At 58.5% G+C, this 13,591-nt stretch overlaps 8 protein-coding genes across 8 annotated transcripts; 4 read left to right on the top strand and 4 right to left on the bottom strand.

The window, feature by feature from the left end:
- Nucleotides 1–96: 96 nt before the first annotated feature.
- On the top strand, nt 97–924 carry V1518DRAFT_415536 (40S ribosomal uS10 domain-containing protein; the record flags this gene model as incomplete). Its single annotated transcript, XM_066903836.1, has 3 exons — nt 97–314; nt 368–466; nt 524–924. Coding segments are annotated over exons 1-3 (188 nt in total), but the record flags the coding sequence as incomplete, so codon positions are not given.
- Nucleotides 830–3,257, bottom strand: V1518DRAFT_415534 (uncharacterized protein). The gene is made up of 2 exons (XM_066903835.1): nt 3,044–3,257; nt 830–2,999 (listed from the first exon to the last, which is right to left on the bottom strand). The coding sequence occupies exons 1-2, from the start codon at nt 3,180–3,182 to the stop codon at nt 931–933; spliced, it is 2,208 nt and encodes a 735-aa protein (XP_066759662.1). The 5' UTR covers nt 3,183–3,257; the 3' UTR covers nt 830–930.
- V1518DRAFT_359744 (uncharacterized protein) lies at nt 3,223–4,437 on the top strand (the record flags this gene model as incomplete). The annotated part of the gene is made up of 1 exon (XM_066901204.1): nt 3,223–4,437. A coding segment is annotated over one exon (1,215 nt), but the record flags the coding sequence as incomplete, so codon positions are not given.
- Nucleotides 4,358–4,912, bottom strand: V1518DRAFT_415532 (acyl carrier protein). The gene is made up of 2 exons (XM_066903834.1): nt 4,517–4,912; nt 4,358–4,468 (listed from the first exon to the last, which is right to left on the bottom strand). The coding sequence occupies exons 1-2, from the start codon at nt 4,884–4,886 to the stop codon at nt 4,461–4,463; spliced, it is 378 nt and encodes a 125-aa protein (XP_066759660.1). The 5' UTR covers nt 4,887–4,912; the 3' UTR covers nt 4,358–4,460.
- Nucleotides 4,901–5,809, top strand: V1518DRAFT_415530 (uncharacterized protein). Its single transcript, XM_066903833.1, has one exon. The coding sequence runs from the start codon at nt 5,050–5,052 to the stop codon at nt 5,740–5,742; it is 693 nt and encodes a 230-aa protein (XP_066759659.1). The 5' UTR covers nt 4,901–5,049; the 3' UTR covers nt 5,743–5,809.
- Nucleotides 5,759–10,081, bottom strand: V1518DRAFT_415529 (uncharacterized protein). The gene is made up of 2 exons (XM_066903832.1): nt 9,341–10,081; nt 5,759–9,294 (listed from the first exon to the last, which is right to left on the bottom strand). Exons 1-2 carry the CDS (start codon nt 10,001–10,003, stop codon nt 5,800–5,802), a joined length of 4,158 nt encoding a protein of 1,385 aa, XP_066759658.1. The 5' UTR covers nt 10,004–10,081; the 3' UTR covers nt 5,759–5,799.
- Nucleotides 10,065–11,572, top strand: V1518DRAFT_415527 (ubiquitin carboxyl-terminal hydrolase). Its single transcript, XM_066903831.1, has 2 exons — nt 10,065–10,389; nt 10,442–11,572. Exons 1-2 carry the CDS (start codon nt 10,147–10,149, stop codon nt 11,492–11,494), a joined length of 1,296 nt encoding a protein of 431 aa, XP_066759657.1. The 5' UTR covers nt 10,065–10,146; the 3' UTR covers nt 11,495–11,572.
- On the bottom strand, nt 11,496–13,501 carry V1518DRAFT_415526 (pyridoxal phosphate-dependent transferase). The gene is made up of 3 exons (XM_066903830.1): nt 13,279–13,501; nt 13,200–13,227; nt 11,496–13,147 (listed from the first exon to the last, which is right to left on the bottom strand). Exons 1-3 carry the CDS (start codon nt 13,434–13,436, stop codon nt 11,582–11,584), a joined length of 1,752 nt encoding a protein of 583 aa, XP_066759656.1. The 5' UTR covers nt 13,437–13,501; the 3' UTR covers nt 11,496–11,581.
- Between the last annotated feature and the right edge of the window lie 90 nt (nt 13,502–13,591).

Here is a 13,591-nt window from a genome sequence, read left to right as displayed (position 1 = left end):
CCCTACGGTCACGTGTGCGGCTGAGTATTAGGGTTAGCGCGCCGCGCGAAAACGCAGTCACGCTAGGGCTAGCGGGTACGGCTCCACAGTATGGCAATTGCGCGTACCAAGCGCAGAGCATCGCCGCCTCGTGTATGCACTCCTCTCACTGCTCCTCCATCCCAGTCCGTCGTCGCCTGTCCACAACCCGAAAACACACACACACACCGCCACGATGAGCTACGACAAAGAGAAGACCGGCGAGTTTGAGGCGCCCAAGCCGCTGAAGCTGCGCATCACCATGACATCCAAGAACGTCAAGCTATTGGAGAAGGGTATGTCGAGCGACACCGACAGAAGCCGCGACCTCTGCTAATCCCCTTGCCAGCCTCCAAGGAGCTCATCTTCCGGGCAAAGGACCAGCAGATCGCTGTTAAGGGCCCCGTCAGACTACCAACCAAATTCCTCCGCATCTCTACCCGAAAGAGTACGTCCTGACGCTCTCTGCACGCTTCCCCGCATCTAATGCTAACTACTCTTCTAGCCCCCAATGGTGAGGGTTCCAAGACCTGGGACTCCTTCGAGCTTCGCATCCATAAGCGCATCATCGACCTCGAGGCAACCCCCAGCGTTGTCAAGCACTTCAACTTTTTCAACATTGAGCCCGGTGTGGACGTTCAGATCATCATCGCCGACAGTGAATCCGCCGAGGAAAAGTGACGGGCGTAACAGTACTGTAATAAATGTCATTTTCGCGCTACCCTCACCTCCGTCTTCATTGTTGTATACTGGTTTTCAAAAGTTGAATACACATGGTCCGTGATTATGCTCGTACTTCTATGCGGTCATTGTTGGCACCCTGCGAGCGCAATGGTACATAGATTGTGAAATACTATACACACGCAGGCATTATAAATATATGAGCTAACTGCAATGCTTTGGAAACTACAGCTATAGATATTGCAACGGCGGCTCGATCTCGGGCACCTGCCCGAGCACGAACTGTCCTGGACTGTCGAACGCTCGCCGCTCTGCCTCAGTGAGGTCCGCGACCTCGGGCAGGTACGTCGGCCACGAGCTCTGCAAGAACACCTTATGCCCGCTCCTAGGGTTCGCCTGCTCTGGCTTCAGCGGCACGCGGTTGCTGCCGGGCTGCTGGAAGAACAAGTCCATCTGCTCCACTAGGCTGAGCGGTCGTACTGGCAAGTCCTTGAAGAACGACACAGATTCGATCGAGCCCACTTGGATTGCTGGTGCGGCCTCTACGGGGAATCGCTTCGTAGCCTTGGTCGTATATCGTCCTCCGATCTTCTTGTTCTCCGCAGCGCGTTGAGAAGCCGATTGTTGAGCTAGTTGAGGCGTCGGCTTGACGCTCTCTGGCGCGGGCTTGACTGAAGTGACGGACAATCCACCCATCCCAGTCGTCGTAGCCCCCACGGTCGCGGATATCTGGGCGAAAGCCGCAAATGGTGACACACTGTTGCTGCTGTTGTTGTTGGAAAACGCGCCAAATACGGAATTAGCAGCAGCAGTAGCGGCCGCACTTTCGAATGCACTCTGCCCAAAAATTGGCTTCTTCGTGGCCACGCTCTGTGCAACCGCAGGCTGCGTCTGACTTTGCGGTTGTGCCTGCAATGACGTGAACGGCGACACGTCTAATTTGGCCTTCGCTGCGGACTTTGCAAAATCAGAGAAATCTGCTATTGGAGGTTTGCTTCCGTTCATGGTAACAGCAAATGGTGACGATTTGTTTGCAAACGCGGCAAAGCCGCTGCTCTGGCTGGGCGCGGCGGGGGCCGCAGCTAGGGGCTGTGATGTGCCAAATGCCGACAATTGAGAGTTTGAAGCGGCGCCGAAGGTGGACACGCCGAATGTGGGGTGCTGGCCAGGCGCGAGACTTGTCGAGATGGAGTAACCGGGCGTAGCGTTTGCGGGCGCGGGAGCGGGTGCAGGAGCTGTGGTCGAGCCGAAGGTTGATTGGCCGAATGCTAACTTAGGCGCGCCGAACGTCGATTGGCCGAATGCTGGTGGGGGTGCAGCGGTGAATGAGGACTGTCCGAAGGTGGTTGATGGCGCGCTTGCTGGGGTGGTACCAAACGCAGACTGACCAAAGGCAGGTGCTGGTGGTTTCGCAGCGCCAAACGCAGACGGATCGAAGGCTGATGCAGGTGTTGGTACGCCGGGCGCTGCACCGAATGCAGATTGACCGAATGCTGGAGACTGCAGTGGCTGCAGCGACGTACCAAAAGCAGAGTGTGCGAAGCCCCGAGGTTGTGGTTCCTGTTGTGCGCGTGCAGACGTTGCAGCAAGCGATGACGGTACACCCAGCCGCGCACCGAACACACTGTCTGCGCCGCCATTCTGCTGACTGCTCTGCTTTGCTCTAATCTGGTTTTCGAGCAGGCGACAGAGATGTGGGTACACGCCGTCCTCGCCCTTGAGATAGCGAATGGAGAGCAGACCAGGGGAGGCATCGCTGTTCTTCATCTGCTGGAGAGGAATGTACTCCTTCACCTCGCTATCAGGTCGCTGGCGCGCGATAGTAACGTAGCGCAAGGCCTTGTCAACGTCGGAGAGGATAAAGTTGTAGAGCTCGTGCATATCTGCGTCGGCGGCGTCCTCTATGGCCTCGTATGCCTCTGTCTCACTGCGCTGCTTAGCCTCGTAGTAGCGCAGGCGCAGCTCCTCGGGGGAGATGTCACGATCGTTGATGATTCCACGGCGGGCACCTTTGGTGACGCCGTAGGAGGAGTAGACGTAGACCGGAGGGTGCTGGAGCATGTCTACCATCTCAGAGCGGTCGGCGTCGGAGACCTCATCGTTGGGGCCAGCGGAGGCATTGGCATTGGCGTTTGAGGCGTTGACATTAAGTGTGTTGGAGAACCTACCCTGCGACTGTCTGTTGTTGTTGGTGTTGTTGTTGGTATTGTGTGTGTTGGCGTTGCTGGCGCTGGCGCTGGTGTTGTCGCTGCCGACGATGTTGTGTGAAAACGGACACTTGTTGCCCTTAAGGCACGATCCTGGGTGCGTTAGCGGCGGTCAGCAAACAGGGAAAAATACACACCCTGTTGAAAAAAGGCACAAGGAAGCTGAGAGCCGGTCTGCCGAGTCTTCTTCTTCGCCATGGTGAAGTCGCGAAGCGGGCTGCGAAGTAGCAGTAAATTCTGTCCCGGCACACTTAGAATTCTCACCATCACCGTCATGGCGGCCGCGATTCGACAACTGCGCGCTGCGGCGACACCACGCACGTTTGCACGATACTCGAGCTCATGGCAGCCGGACTCGCTCGCGGACGAGCTGCGGCGGATTACACTGCAACAGCTGGAGCGCAGGCGGGCGAAGGAAGGGGAGCCAGGGCCGGAGGCAAAGGCGACGACCACGACCAAGATGACCACAGCTGCCGACAACGTAGAGCTGTTCGCTGAGACTGCTACGACCCCTAGTACTGACTGTGACTGGGAGTACCTTGACCAGCAGGTCCCGCTTCTTTCGTCGTTCGACTTCTACAAGAAACCCTCCCCGAGCGACGAGAAAGACAACGCGCAGGAGGTGTTCAACCGGCGTCAGGCGGAGCTTCGTCGCAACTCGGGTCAGGCGACACTCAAAGAAAAGAGCATCTTCGAGCAGGTGTTTGGGGACATCATCAAAGGCACACAAGAGCCGAAGCGGCGCGGCAAGAAGACGGCGCCGGTGGCGATGTCCTCGATGGTGTTCTCGTCGACGGCGCGCGGCGAAGGCAACTACATCAGCTCTGAGTCCGCACGCGGCCGGCGTCGGGCAACGGCGCGTGGCCAGAATAGCGACCCTCTCGGATGGATGCACGTGAAGGCAGAGGCGTACCCACCGTCACTGCGGAGTATCGCGGAGAGCCTCCAGCTGATGCGCGGCCGTAGCGCGTCGTGCACAGGCGCGGCCGCGACGGCGCAGGAGTGGGAGCGTAACGCAGCACTCACACACGCAGTCGGCCGTATGCGCCGCTGCCAGACCGACGCGGAGTTAAACCTTTTCCTGGAGCGCGAGGTGTACCGCCCGTTCCGTGAAGCGGGCGTCGGCTCGCAGCAATTCGCGATGGCACAGACAGTAGCGGCGAACTATCCGGTGCTGCTCTGCGAGGCGATGCGGATCATGGCAACGAGCTTCCGGGACGCGTACGGTGCGCTGTCAGTGTTCTACAGGGCGCGTAAGGCAGGTGTGCAGTCGTACATGCTGGGGTGCACGATCGACGTGTACAACGAGGCGCTGCGGATCCAATGGAGCTGGTTCGAGGACCTGTTTGAGTGCAAGAGTCTGCTGGAAGAGATCGCAGTGAACGGGATCGAGGTGAACGCAGAGACGATCTCGATCGTGCGCGAGATGCGCGCGCATACGGAGGGCCGCCAGCGGGCGGGGCCGCTTCGCGTGCTGGCAGAGGAGTCGGACGGTGAAGGTGCGTCATACAGGAACCTGCGGATTGCGTAGATTATGATTATGTATATACAAGATTAGACGGCTACTGTCATTAGCAGAGAGCAGACAGAAATCACAAGCAGACACGTACCATCGCTCTGGGCGAGAATGTAGTCCACCGCCTGGCCGACCGACTTGATCTCGTCGGCCTCCTTGTCCGGGATCTCGATGCTGAACTCCTCCTCGATGGCCATAACGACCTCGACGGTGTCGAGGCTGTCGAGGCCAAGGTCACCGGCGAATGTCGCGGCGGGAGTAATCTTCTCCGGCGCGGTGATCTTGTCGAAGGCCTTGACGACCTCAACGATGCGGGCCTCAACCTCGGCGCGGTCGAGGCCCGCGGCGGAGTAGAAGCGGGGCGCAAAGGCGGCAAGCGCAGGACGGGCCATCACGGCTGGCCGGGAAGCCATTGCAAGCGTGCGCAGGGGCGCGCGGGCAGCGAGGAGGAAGCGGGCAGCCATTGTGCTTGTGGTGGAGGTAGTGGAGGTGAAGAGGAGGGCGGTCAGGAAGACTAAAAACGAAAAGCGCGGAAGGCAGCACTGTGGCCAATCAGCGCGTCGGGATTTCGGCGTTGTTCTCACCGCCGCGACCATCGACAACTTCCTCACCACTGCACTTCCTCCAATGATCTCGACTGTCATCCTCGGCGCGCGGCCCGCACTGCTGCGTGCTGCACGCGTCACTGCCGTGCGTGCGGCCGCCAACAACAGCCCCTCCCCCCTCTTCTCCCGCGCCTTTTCCGCTTCCCCCATCTCCCCCGCCAAGCCGTCCCCTCAGCCATACCCCGCCGGCTTCCGCGTTTCCCCCATCGAGGCCTGGAACGAGGGCGAGTCTGCGCTTGACCGTGCTGGCCGCTTCTATCTCATGGCCGAGCTCTTCCGTGGCATGTACGTCGTGCTCGAGCAGTACTTCCGGGCGCCATACACTATATACTACCCGTTCGAGAAGGGCCCAATCTCCCCCCGCTTCCGCGGCGAGCACGCCCTGCGTCGTTACCCCTCCGGTGAGGAGCGTTGTATCGCCTGCAAGCTCTGCGAAGCCATCTGTCCAGCCCTCGCCATCACTATCGACGCCGAGGAGCGCGTCGACGGCTCTCGACGCACCACAAAGTACGACATCGACATGACAAAGTGCATCTTCTGCGGCCTTTGCCAGGAGTCATGCCCCGTCGACGCTATAGTCGAGACCCCTAACGTCGAGTATTCTACCGAGACCCGCGAGGAGCTCCTCTACAACAAGGAGAAGCTCCTCGCCAACGGCGACAAGTGGGAGCAAGAGATCCAGTTCGGTCTCGACGCGGACTCACATTACCGCTAGACTCCACACATACATCCACACAGTCTATACATCTTGTACTTATCTAGCAAATCATCATCATCCATCATACACTCCCGTCCGGCAGTAACGGTCCTCCACCCACACAGCCTCGTACACCCCCTCCACCGCCGTAAACATGCTGTACGAGTGCTCCATCACCTCTGTCACGGTGTGCGTCTCCACCACCCGCTCTCGCCCTGCCCTTCCTCCCGTCCGTTCGCTCCGTGTGTACGTGAAGGCGAATGGCGGCGTGCCCTTGAACCGGAATACAATCTCCGCCCGGTCGCCCTCGTGGATATCCTGCACCCGAGACGCACCCTCCGACACCTTCACGCTCGGTACCTCGTGGATCAGCGCTGTAAGTGCGCCCTCCTCGCTCTTTCCCACATTCACGCGGCAGGCGCTGGCAGAGTCTCGCAGTCCTGTAATTGTAAAGTTCCCTGCCGCAGACGCCAGTCGCACGAACGGTGTCCCCGTCGTTGCCCGCTGCCGCTTCCCATTGAACTCATACTCCACCTCGAATGGCGCAAGTCCGCTCAGGCTGTACGAAATCCGTTCCCCCACGCAGTAGTGCCGCCGCGGGCTGCTCGGCGTGATCGTCGGCACGTCTGACACCACAATCGTCACGCTGCTCGCCCCCGCTGGCCCTATCGACACACCGAACTGCTCGCGCGCACACCCCCGCCCGTCCGTCACCTTCCCAAGAGTCACCACGTGCCGCCCTAGCGCGAGACTCCCGTACAGCGACCGCAAGTTGTATTCTCCGTCCTTGATGTTCGACATCGTCACAATGTCCGTCTGGCCAGTGCTCTCATGCTTCACCCGCACCGACAGCACAAATGGCGCCTGCCCCGTCAACCGCACCGGAATCGCCGCCAGCGACTCGTCCTCCGCCTCCACCTTCCAGCACGACTTGTACACCGCGCCCGGCTGCACGAACGCTGCCTCTGGCCGTCGTTGCACCACCTGTCGCACCGTCACCGGCTCAAATGCGTCACTCGCGACCTTCTTGTCATACACTCCGTCAGAAACGCCCCGGAATGTGTACGTGTAAACCCCCGCCTTGTGCGCTTCCATGTGTATGTTTGCGTATTTTGTCCCCGCCTGTAAATCGTACACCGATGTAGGTATCACAGCCACGCTTCCTCCCTCCAGCGCGCGATATTCCCGCTCGTAGAGCACCGAAAACGGCGCGGTTCCATACAGTGCTATCTCTAGCGAGTCTTCGTCGCCCTCGCAAATATCCTGGCGCACCGTAACTCCATCCGTATCTGTCTCCTGCGACGGCGAACTTACGAGCTCCAACCGCGGACGTGCGAACCAGCTCAGCTCAAATTTGCTTGCCGCGCCCTCCGGAATCACCCCCGAGCAGTACGCGTCAAACACCTCCAGCAGCTCATACTCGCCTTCGTCCTTTGCGGATATCCACTCCTCGTTCGTGTTATACCGGTCAACCGTAATATTTTTTCCCTCTCCGCTAGCGTTCCGCTGCACGTACGTAAGCTGCCACGGCGCCTCGCCCGTCAACCGCAGCGGCACCTGCACGCTCTGGCCCTTTAACGTCTTCGCGCTCATGCGTCCGTCAATCGCACCAAACTGCGCCGACGGCCGCTGTCGCCGCACCTCGATTCGCGCGTCCGCCTCGCTCAGCGTGCGCTTGCATCCGTTGCCATCCTCCACTGACATCAGACTTACAATGTACTGGCCGCCGCTGCTCAGCTCCGGCGTCCGTAGCACATATCGCGTGCCATCGATCGCCACCGCGCTGTGCTGTTTCCGTTTGTTACCGTACACAACCTCGTACGTCAACGCGAACGGACCAGTACCGTGTAGATCCACGCCAAGCTCCACCGCATCGCCCGTACAGCACCGACTCGTCAGTGAGCTCGCCGCAAACGACGCGCTCGCTAGCACCTTCACAGTCTGCTCCGTCCGAAACTGCTCCCGGTTCAGCGGCAAACTCTTGTACAGACTATCACTCAGCATGAAAAACTCGTACACATAGGTCCCCGCGCTGTCTGGCGTGAACCGTAGCTGATGCCGCGTCTTCTGTATCACCAGCCGCTCGTTCTTGATACCACGGTTCGTCCGCACCTGGTATCTCAGCTCGAACGGCGGCGTTCCGGTCAGCGTCAGATCAGCAGTCACGCCGATTGACCCCGCGCACTTGTCCTCAATGTCCTCAAACTTCACCGACAACGTTGGCTCAGCTGGCATCAGCGCAAAGCATGTCGCGGACTCCAGAATATCGCCCTCGCAATATCGTCCTTGCACCCCCTCAAGTGAGTAAACACCCGGCTTCGTGATCTGCATCTTCTCCATCCCAGTTCGCATCGTATGTTCGAGAATTTCGGTATCTGCCGTCGCAATCGCCCCATCGTCCTCCAGCGGCGCATACTTATATTTGATCATGTATGGACCCTCATCTTGCACTCCCTGCAGGCTCAGCGGAACGAGCACCGCCTTGCCCTTGGCAAGATTGACTGGATGCTCTGTACCGCACCCCGCAAATCTCACGCTTGGCCGCGGGTGCACAAGGAATCCGTAGTTCAGTCCCTTGGCCGTTAAATCTTTCGACTCTTCTCGATCCTGAGTCTCGTAAATCTTTGAGTAATTCACGACATTGCCAATGCCGTCTTCGACCTCGTCGATAACATAGACCCATCGTCCTACGGTTCCCAGCGTTGTGTCGAGCGCAATATCGATCGCACGCTGCTCGGCCCACTCCAAAGTCTCCCCAGCGTGCCATATCCGTCCATTACGCGCCGGTTTGCCCTGAAGCAGCGGCGATGAGAACACATCCGGCTGGATACTCTGCACGCTAAACATCGAGTCCCGTCCTTTCACTGACCGACTGTACTTCACTCGCAACGGCGGGACGCCGTTCACCGTCAGTGTTGGTTTGTCGACCCCGCCAATGCATCTGTCGTCCTCTGTCGTATCCGCGCTGCTGCTGATTCTCGCGCTCGGGCAGTACGTCAGCAGTACGTCGACTTTGAACACCTTGACGTCCAGATTCGCGCTATCCGTCACCCGCGCTAGGCGATACAATCCGGGTTCCTTTACAGGCAGTTTGACCTCAAATATCTTCTGGGACTCGTGCGACAGATCAGTCATCTGCCGCCGCAGCTCCCGTCGCGTGTAGTTTAGCGTCGTGTACGAGGTGTCTTCATACCGCACATGATATAGCTGCACGTTCTTCGGCTCGGTCGCATTCAGTAGAAGCGGGATGTACACCGTCCCGCCGCTGCCATGCAAACAAAATGTCTCGCCACGCGGATTCAGCTTTGCAGTGCTCTCGGGCAGAATATGTACAATGTGCCGTCCTGAGATGTGGTCTGCGCTGGGCACGATATCCTTCGCACGAATCCGGTGCTCTGAAATCGATATCTCACGGTCATACACCGCGCGCCACAGGGACCCGAAGAACGTGCCGATGGGGAACGCCGACGTCATCGACAGCCCGAGCGTCCACATCGAGCACGCCAGAATCTGAAGCAGCGTCGCGGCCGGGGAAAAGGTGAGCCAGGGTATTCGAAAGACAGGAAGCGCCTGTTGGTCAGATTTCATTCATATTGTATTTGCCAAAAGAACTCACCCATAGGTACAGGCCGTCGATGACGAGAAACTTGAATGCAAATGCCAGCTCCGCGTCCGTGCTGTTGTGCCTGTGGATCTGCACGATGTCGTACACCTTCCAGGCCTGCATAAGCCCAAACAGAGCAAGCGCATACATTCGCTGCGCGCCTACTTCAACGTAGGCTTCCGGGATCAACGGTGCGAGCGGTGTTGAGGGCTTGCCGCCTGGTCCTCCTACACTTCGCGGCGGTAATGCGAGCGAATCTTGCCGCGGCCTACGCTGACCAGCGGGCAGTTTCACCGGAGACGGCGGGAATGCGCTGGGGAGTCGTGTGGTGCGCTGAGAGTAATAGTCCACCGGAGGATTGCTATTGTTCTCGATCCGCAGGTGCTCCTGCTGCTGGACGTTCTCACGCACCGGCACCGGCACTGGCAGCAGCGTCGGCGGATAGAGTGCGCCGGGATCTGACTTACGCGTGGAGAACGACGGCGGATATCCCGAGGCATAGGCTGATGAGGCTGTGGGCCCAGCTGGCGCGGAGGCGGAAGAGATAGGTGAGGCCGACGCGAGCGGTGACGAGTGCAATGGCGCGTGAGTGTGCACGAGGAACGGGTACTGCTGCGACCGACGTCGGTCGGAGGGCGACTCGCCGCTCGGCGAGAATGGCGACGAGACGGACATGCGACCGTGGTAGGTATTGGTGAAAACTGAAGGGCGGTGAAGTGCGAAGTGTAGAGCATGTTTTTTGTTTGTTTACCGCCAACAACTGGCGTTCAAAGTTCATCGCGAAGTTCTCTCGGCAATCTACGACTCCGCCGCACAAAATGCCCCGCCAACGTAACCTCTCGCGCGAACGGCAGGCCGCGACCGCGAGCGCTAGGCCGTCCTTGCGGCGCAGACAGCCCCCAAGAAATAACTCGCGAAAACTTGTCAAAGCTGCCGCCGAAACAGAGCCCTCGTCGGACTCGGACAAGCTCACATCAATTGACTACGTGTCTCATACGCCCGCGGATCTGCTGCGGGAGAAGCTGGAGGACTTGCGATGGGCGACTGTCGAGAGCGATCCAGTGGGTGGATGTGATGGTTCGCTGACGTGTTCATGCTAACAGATTATGATAGGGCATATTCACGCAGATCGCAAAGGATGCTGGCGTTCGGGGTATCAAGGTCGAGGAGCTCTACGCGATCGAGCCAGAGTCCATTGAAAACCTACCGCACACCTACGGCCTCGTCTTTCTCTTCCGCTGGAAGGAGGAGGATGACGACGAGGACAAAAACAGTGACACACCAGAGCTGTCGTCGCCGGGACCGGCTCAGCCATGGTTCGCCAATCAGGTCATTGACAACGCGTGTGCGTCACTTGCATTGCTCAACATATTTCTCAACATCTCCCCCGCCCCCAACTCCATTGATCTTGGCGAGCACCTTCGCCAGTTCCGCAACTTCACTGCTTCCTTTAACCCCGTCCTCCGCGGCCTCGCGCTCTCGAACTTCGCCTTCCTGCGTCGTATCCACAACAAGTTCGCCCGTGCGTCGGAGCTGCGCGAGTCCAACATCGTCCTTTACAAAAACGCGCTCGATTTCGCCAAGAACGGCCCCGACAACGAGTCGGACCAGAACACGGCTGCCGACGACGACTTCCACTTCATAGCCTACGTGCCACTTAATGGACACCTTTGGGAACTCGATGGTCTGAGCGCGGAACCTCATGTGGCAGGGGTGATACCACCAGGGTCGAGCTGGGCGGAGACTGCGACGAAGCGGATACAGGAGCGCATAGAAAGGTACTCGAGTGCCGAGATCAGGTTTAATCTGATGGCGGTTGTGCAGGATCGCACGTACGAGATGGAGCTCGAGAGAGAGCGGCTCGAAAAGGTTCTACGTGCAGCTGAAGCTAGCGACAGAAGTGCTTCCTCAGACGACATTCCTGTTCTCCAGGAGATTCCTTTCATGACTGAGGAAGATCTGCAGACACTCATTAGCAACACAAAGAAAGAAATCAATAGTCTCGACAATAACCTCATGCTGGAACAAGTGCAAACAGCTGACAGTCAGTTGTACGCGACCCGTCGCCAGTACGAGTACGCGCAGTTCCTGCGTGACATGATTGCCATGGTAGTTGAGCAAGGCGACGGCTGGAAACTGATCATGGAGAACCTCAAGTCGCAATGATAGTGTATTGGGTACGGCGTTCTGGATAGTAAGGGAATAGTAAATTACCAACTTTGAAATAAATTGACTAATAGACATAACACATAATCACTTAAGTGACGCTAGCGTAGCAGCAAACACCTCCACGATTTCCGAGGTCGGCTCCAAGCCTACGCTGATGCGTACGAGATGCGCGTCAACGCCATACTGCGCGGCCCAGTCTAGCTCAGTGAAATGCGCCAGTACGGTGTACGGACAAAGCAGGGTAAAGTTTGTTCCAAGGCTCGGTCCCTTCGCAGCGGCCACAGCGTCAAAAAACATCTCGGCGTGTCGCGGCTCGTGGAAGACGATCGAGAGCAGGCCGCCGTACCCGCCGTCCTCGTTTCGGCAGTCGTTGTAGAACTGGCTTGTGCGGCCGTACTTGGGGTAGAACACCTCCTTGACGAGCGGCTCGTGCAGGAAGAGGTCGCAGAGTGCCTCGGCGTTGACGTTGACCCGCAGCGCGCGGGACTTGAAGTCGCGCGAGTTGCGCTCGAGGAAGATAGCATCCTCCGCCCACATGTTGTCTTCGTATTCAGTCTCCATGGTCTTCTTCAGTAGATCGTAGTACCTGCTGGCGGGACTGAGCACGAGACTTCCGCCCATGACGTTGCTGTCGCCGCTGAAGATCTTGGTGAGGGAGGACACGACGATATCGGCGTACTCGAGCACGTGAATGTTGAGAAAGTTGCCGATAGTCTCGTCAACCACGACGGCGAAGTCGTACTTGTCGGCCAGTCTACGGACTTCCTTCATGTTCGGGCACTTGAGCAGGGGGTTGGAGGGAAACTCGCAGTATAAGGCGAGGATACGCTCGCCCGACTCGAGCAGCTTCTCAAGCTCGACCAGGTCCTCAGGTTCGCCGTTGCCATAAAAGTAGCAGCCGGGACCCCACTTCTGCAATATTTTGAGGGTGTCGGTGTATGGAAAGCCGAAGCAGACACTCTTGCGGGGCTCAAGCGCGACGAGCAGGATCTGATGGGAATTGAAAATGGAGCTCATGCCTGTGGGATAAAGGTAGACGTCATCTTCTGTGAGGCCCTCAACCTCACGTGTGGTCGAGTGGGGCTGCACGTGCAGGCTCTGAGAGATGTCGAGATTGTCGTCGAGGGTGCCAGCGATGCGCCGACGAACGGCGATCTTGACCTGCTTGACGAAGGAGATGTCGAGGTTGCGGCCGAAGCGTTCCTCTACGAAGGTGGAGAACTCGCGCGAATCGTCGCTCTCGTCCTCGGAGCCATGTACACTGGGCGACTCGAGTCGCTTGGCGTAGCGCCGTAGAGTGCTGGGCTTTGACTTGAAGAGCTCGGCCGTGGTCTCGTTTTTGGGTGTCTCGGTGGCCTTGAGGGTGTCGAGAACGTACTCGGCCATTCTGCTGGAGATGAAGTCGCCGGTGTGCTGCCAGAAGGACTTTGCGAGCGCGCGCTCGGACTCTGGGAAGAGCACGACGGAGATGTTGGAGGAGACGCCCTTGGAAGGTGGCGGCACGGCGATCTCGACGACGCGGATGTTAGGGTCGACCAGGGCAGTATGACGCTTCATGTAGGCGCGACACTTGCGCGCAACCTGATAAGAGGGCAGGACAAGGGCAGCCTCACCGGGCTGGGCGTAGCGCTGCTCGACGAGGGCAATAAGCTGGGGTTGTTAGTGAGAACGCGACGCGCAGATTGGAGGCTTCGCTACTTACCTGTTGGATCTTCTCGTGGTAGAAGAAGCTGACGCTACAGTCAGCACAGGCAGGTCACACGCACAGATCACTCACTCACCGCGGATAGCCAGACTTCATCTTGCTGAGGACCCAGTCGCGACCTTCCTCGTAGGCAACTGTGGCGCTCCAGGAGGGGAGAGTGACGCTGACGGCATGGGGGGTGTTTGCGGGGATGGTGCAGCCGATGTCGGTCGGTGGTGTGTCGAATGCGGGCATTGCGAGGGTAACCAGAGTATCTGACGGAGCAGTACCTAGTGTGTATGAAAGAAGAGAGATCGTAGAGAAGAGGACGAAGCACACAACTTCGGAGTCATTTTTTCCGGGAGCGCAGAGTTCGTGCCACGCCAAAAGTGGCTTAGCGCTGGGACTTC

This window comes from Limtongia smithiae (genome assembly GCF_038497785.1).
Source record: "Limtongia smithiae strain NRRL Y-17922 unplaced genomic scaffold V1518scaffold_5, whole genome shotgun sequence".
NCBI classification, from domain to species: Eukaryota; Fungi; Ascomycota; class Lipomycetes; order Lipomycetales; family Lipomycetaceae; genus Limtongia; species Limtongia smithiae.
The sequence above is the reverse complement of the archived record's forward strand: the minus strand, read 5'-3'. Positions and strand labels throughout refer to the sequence as shown.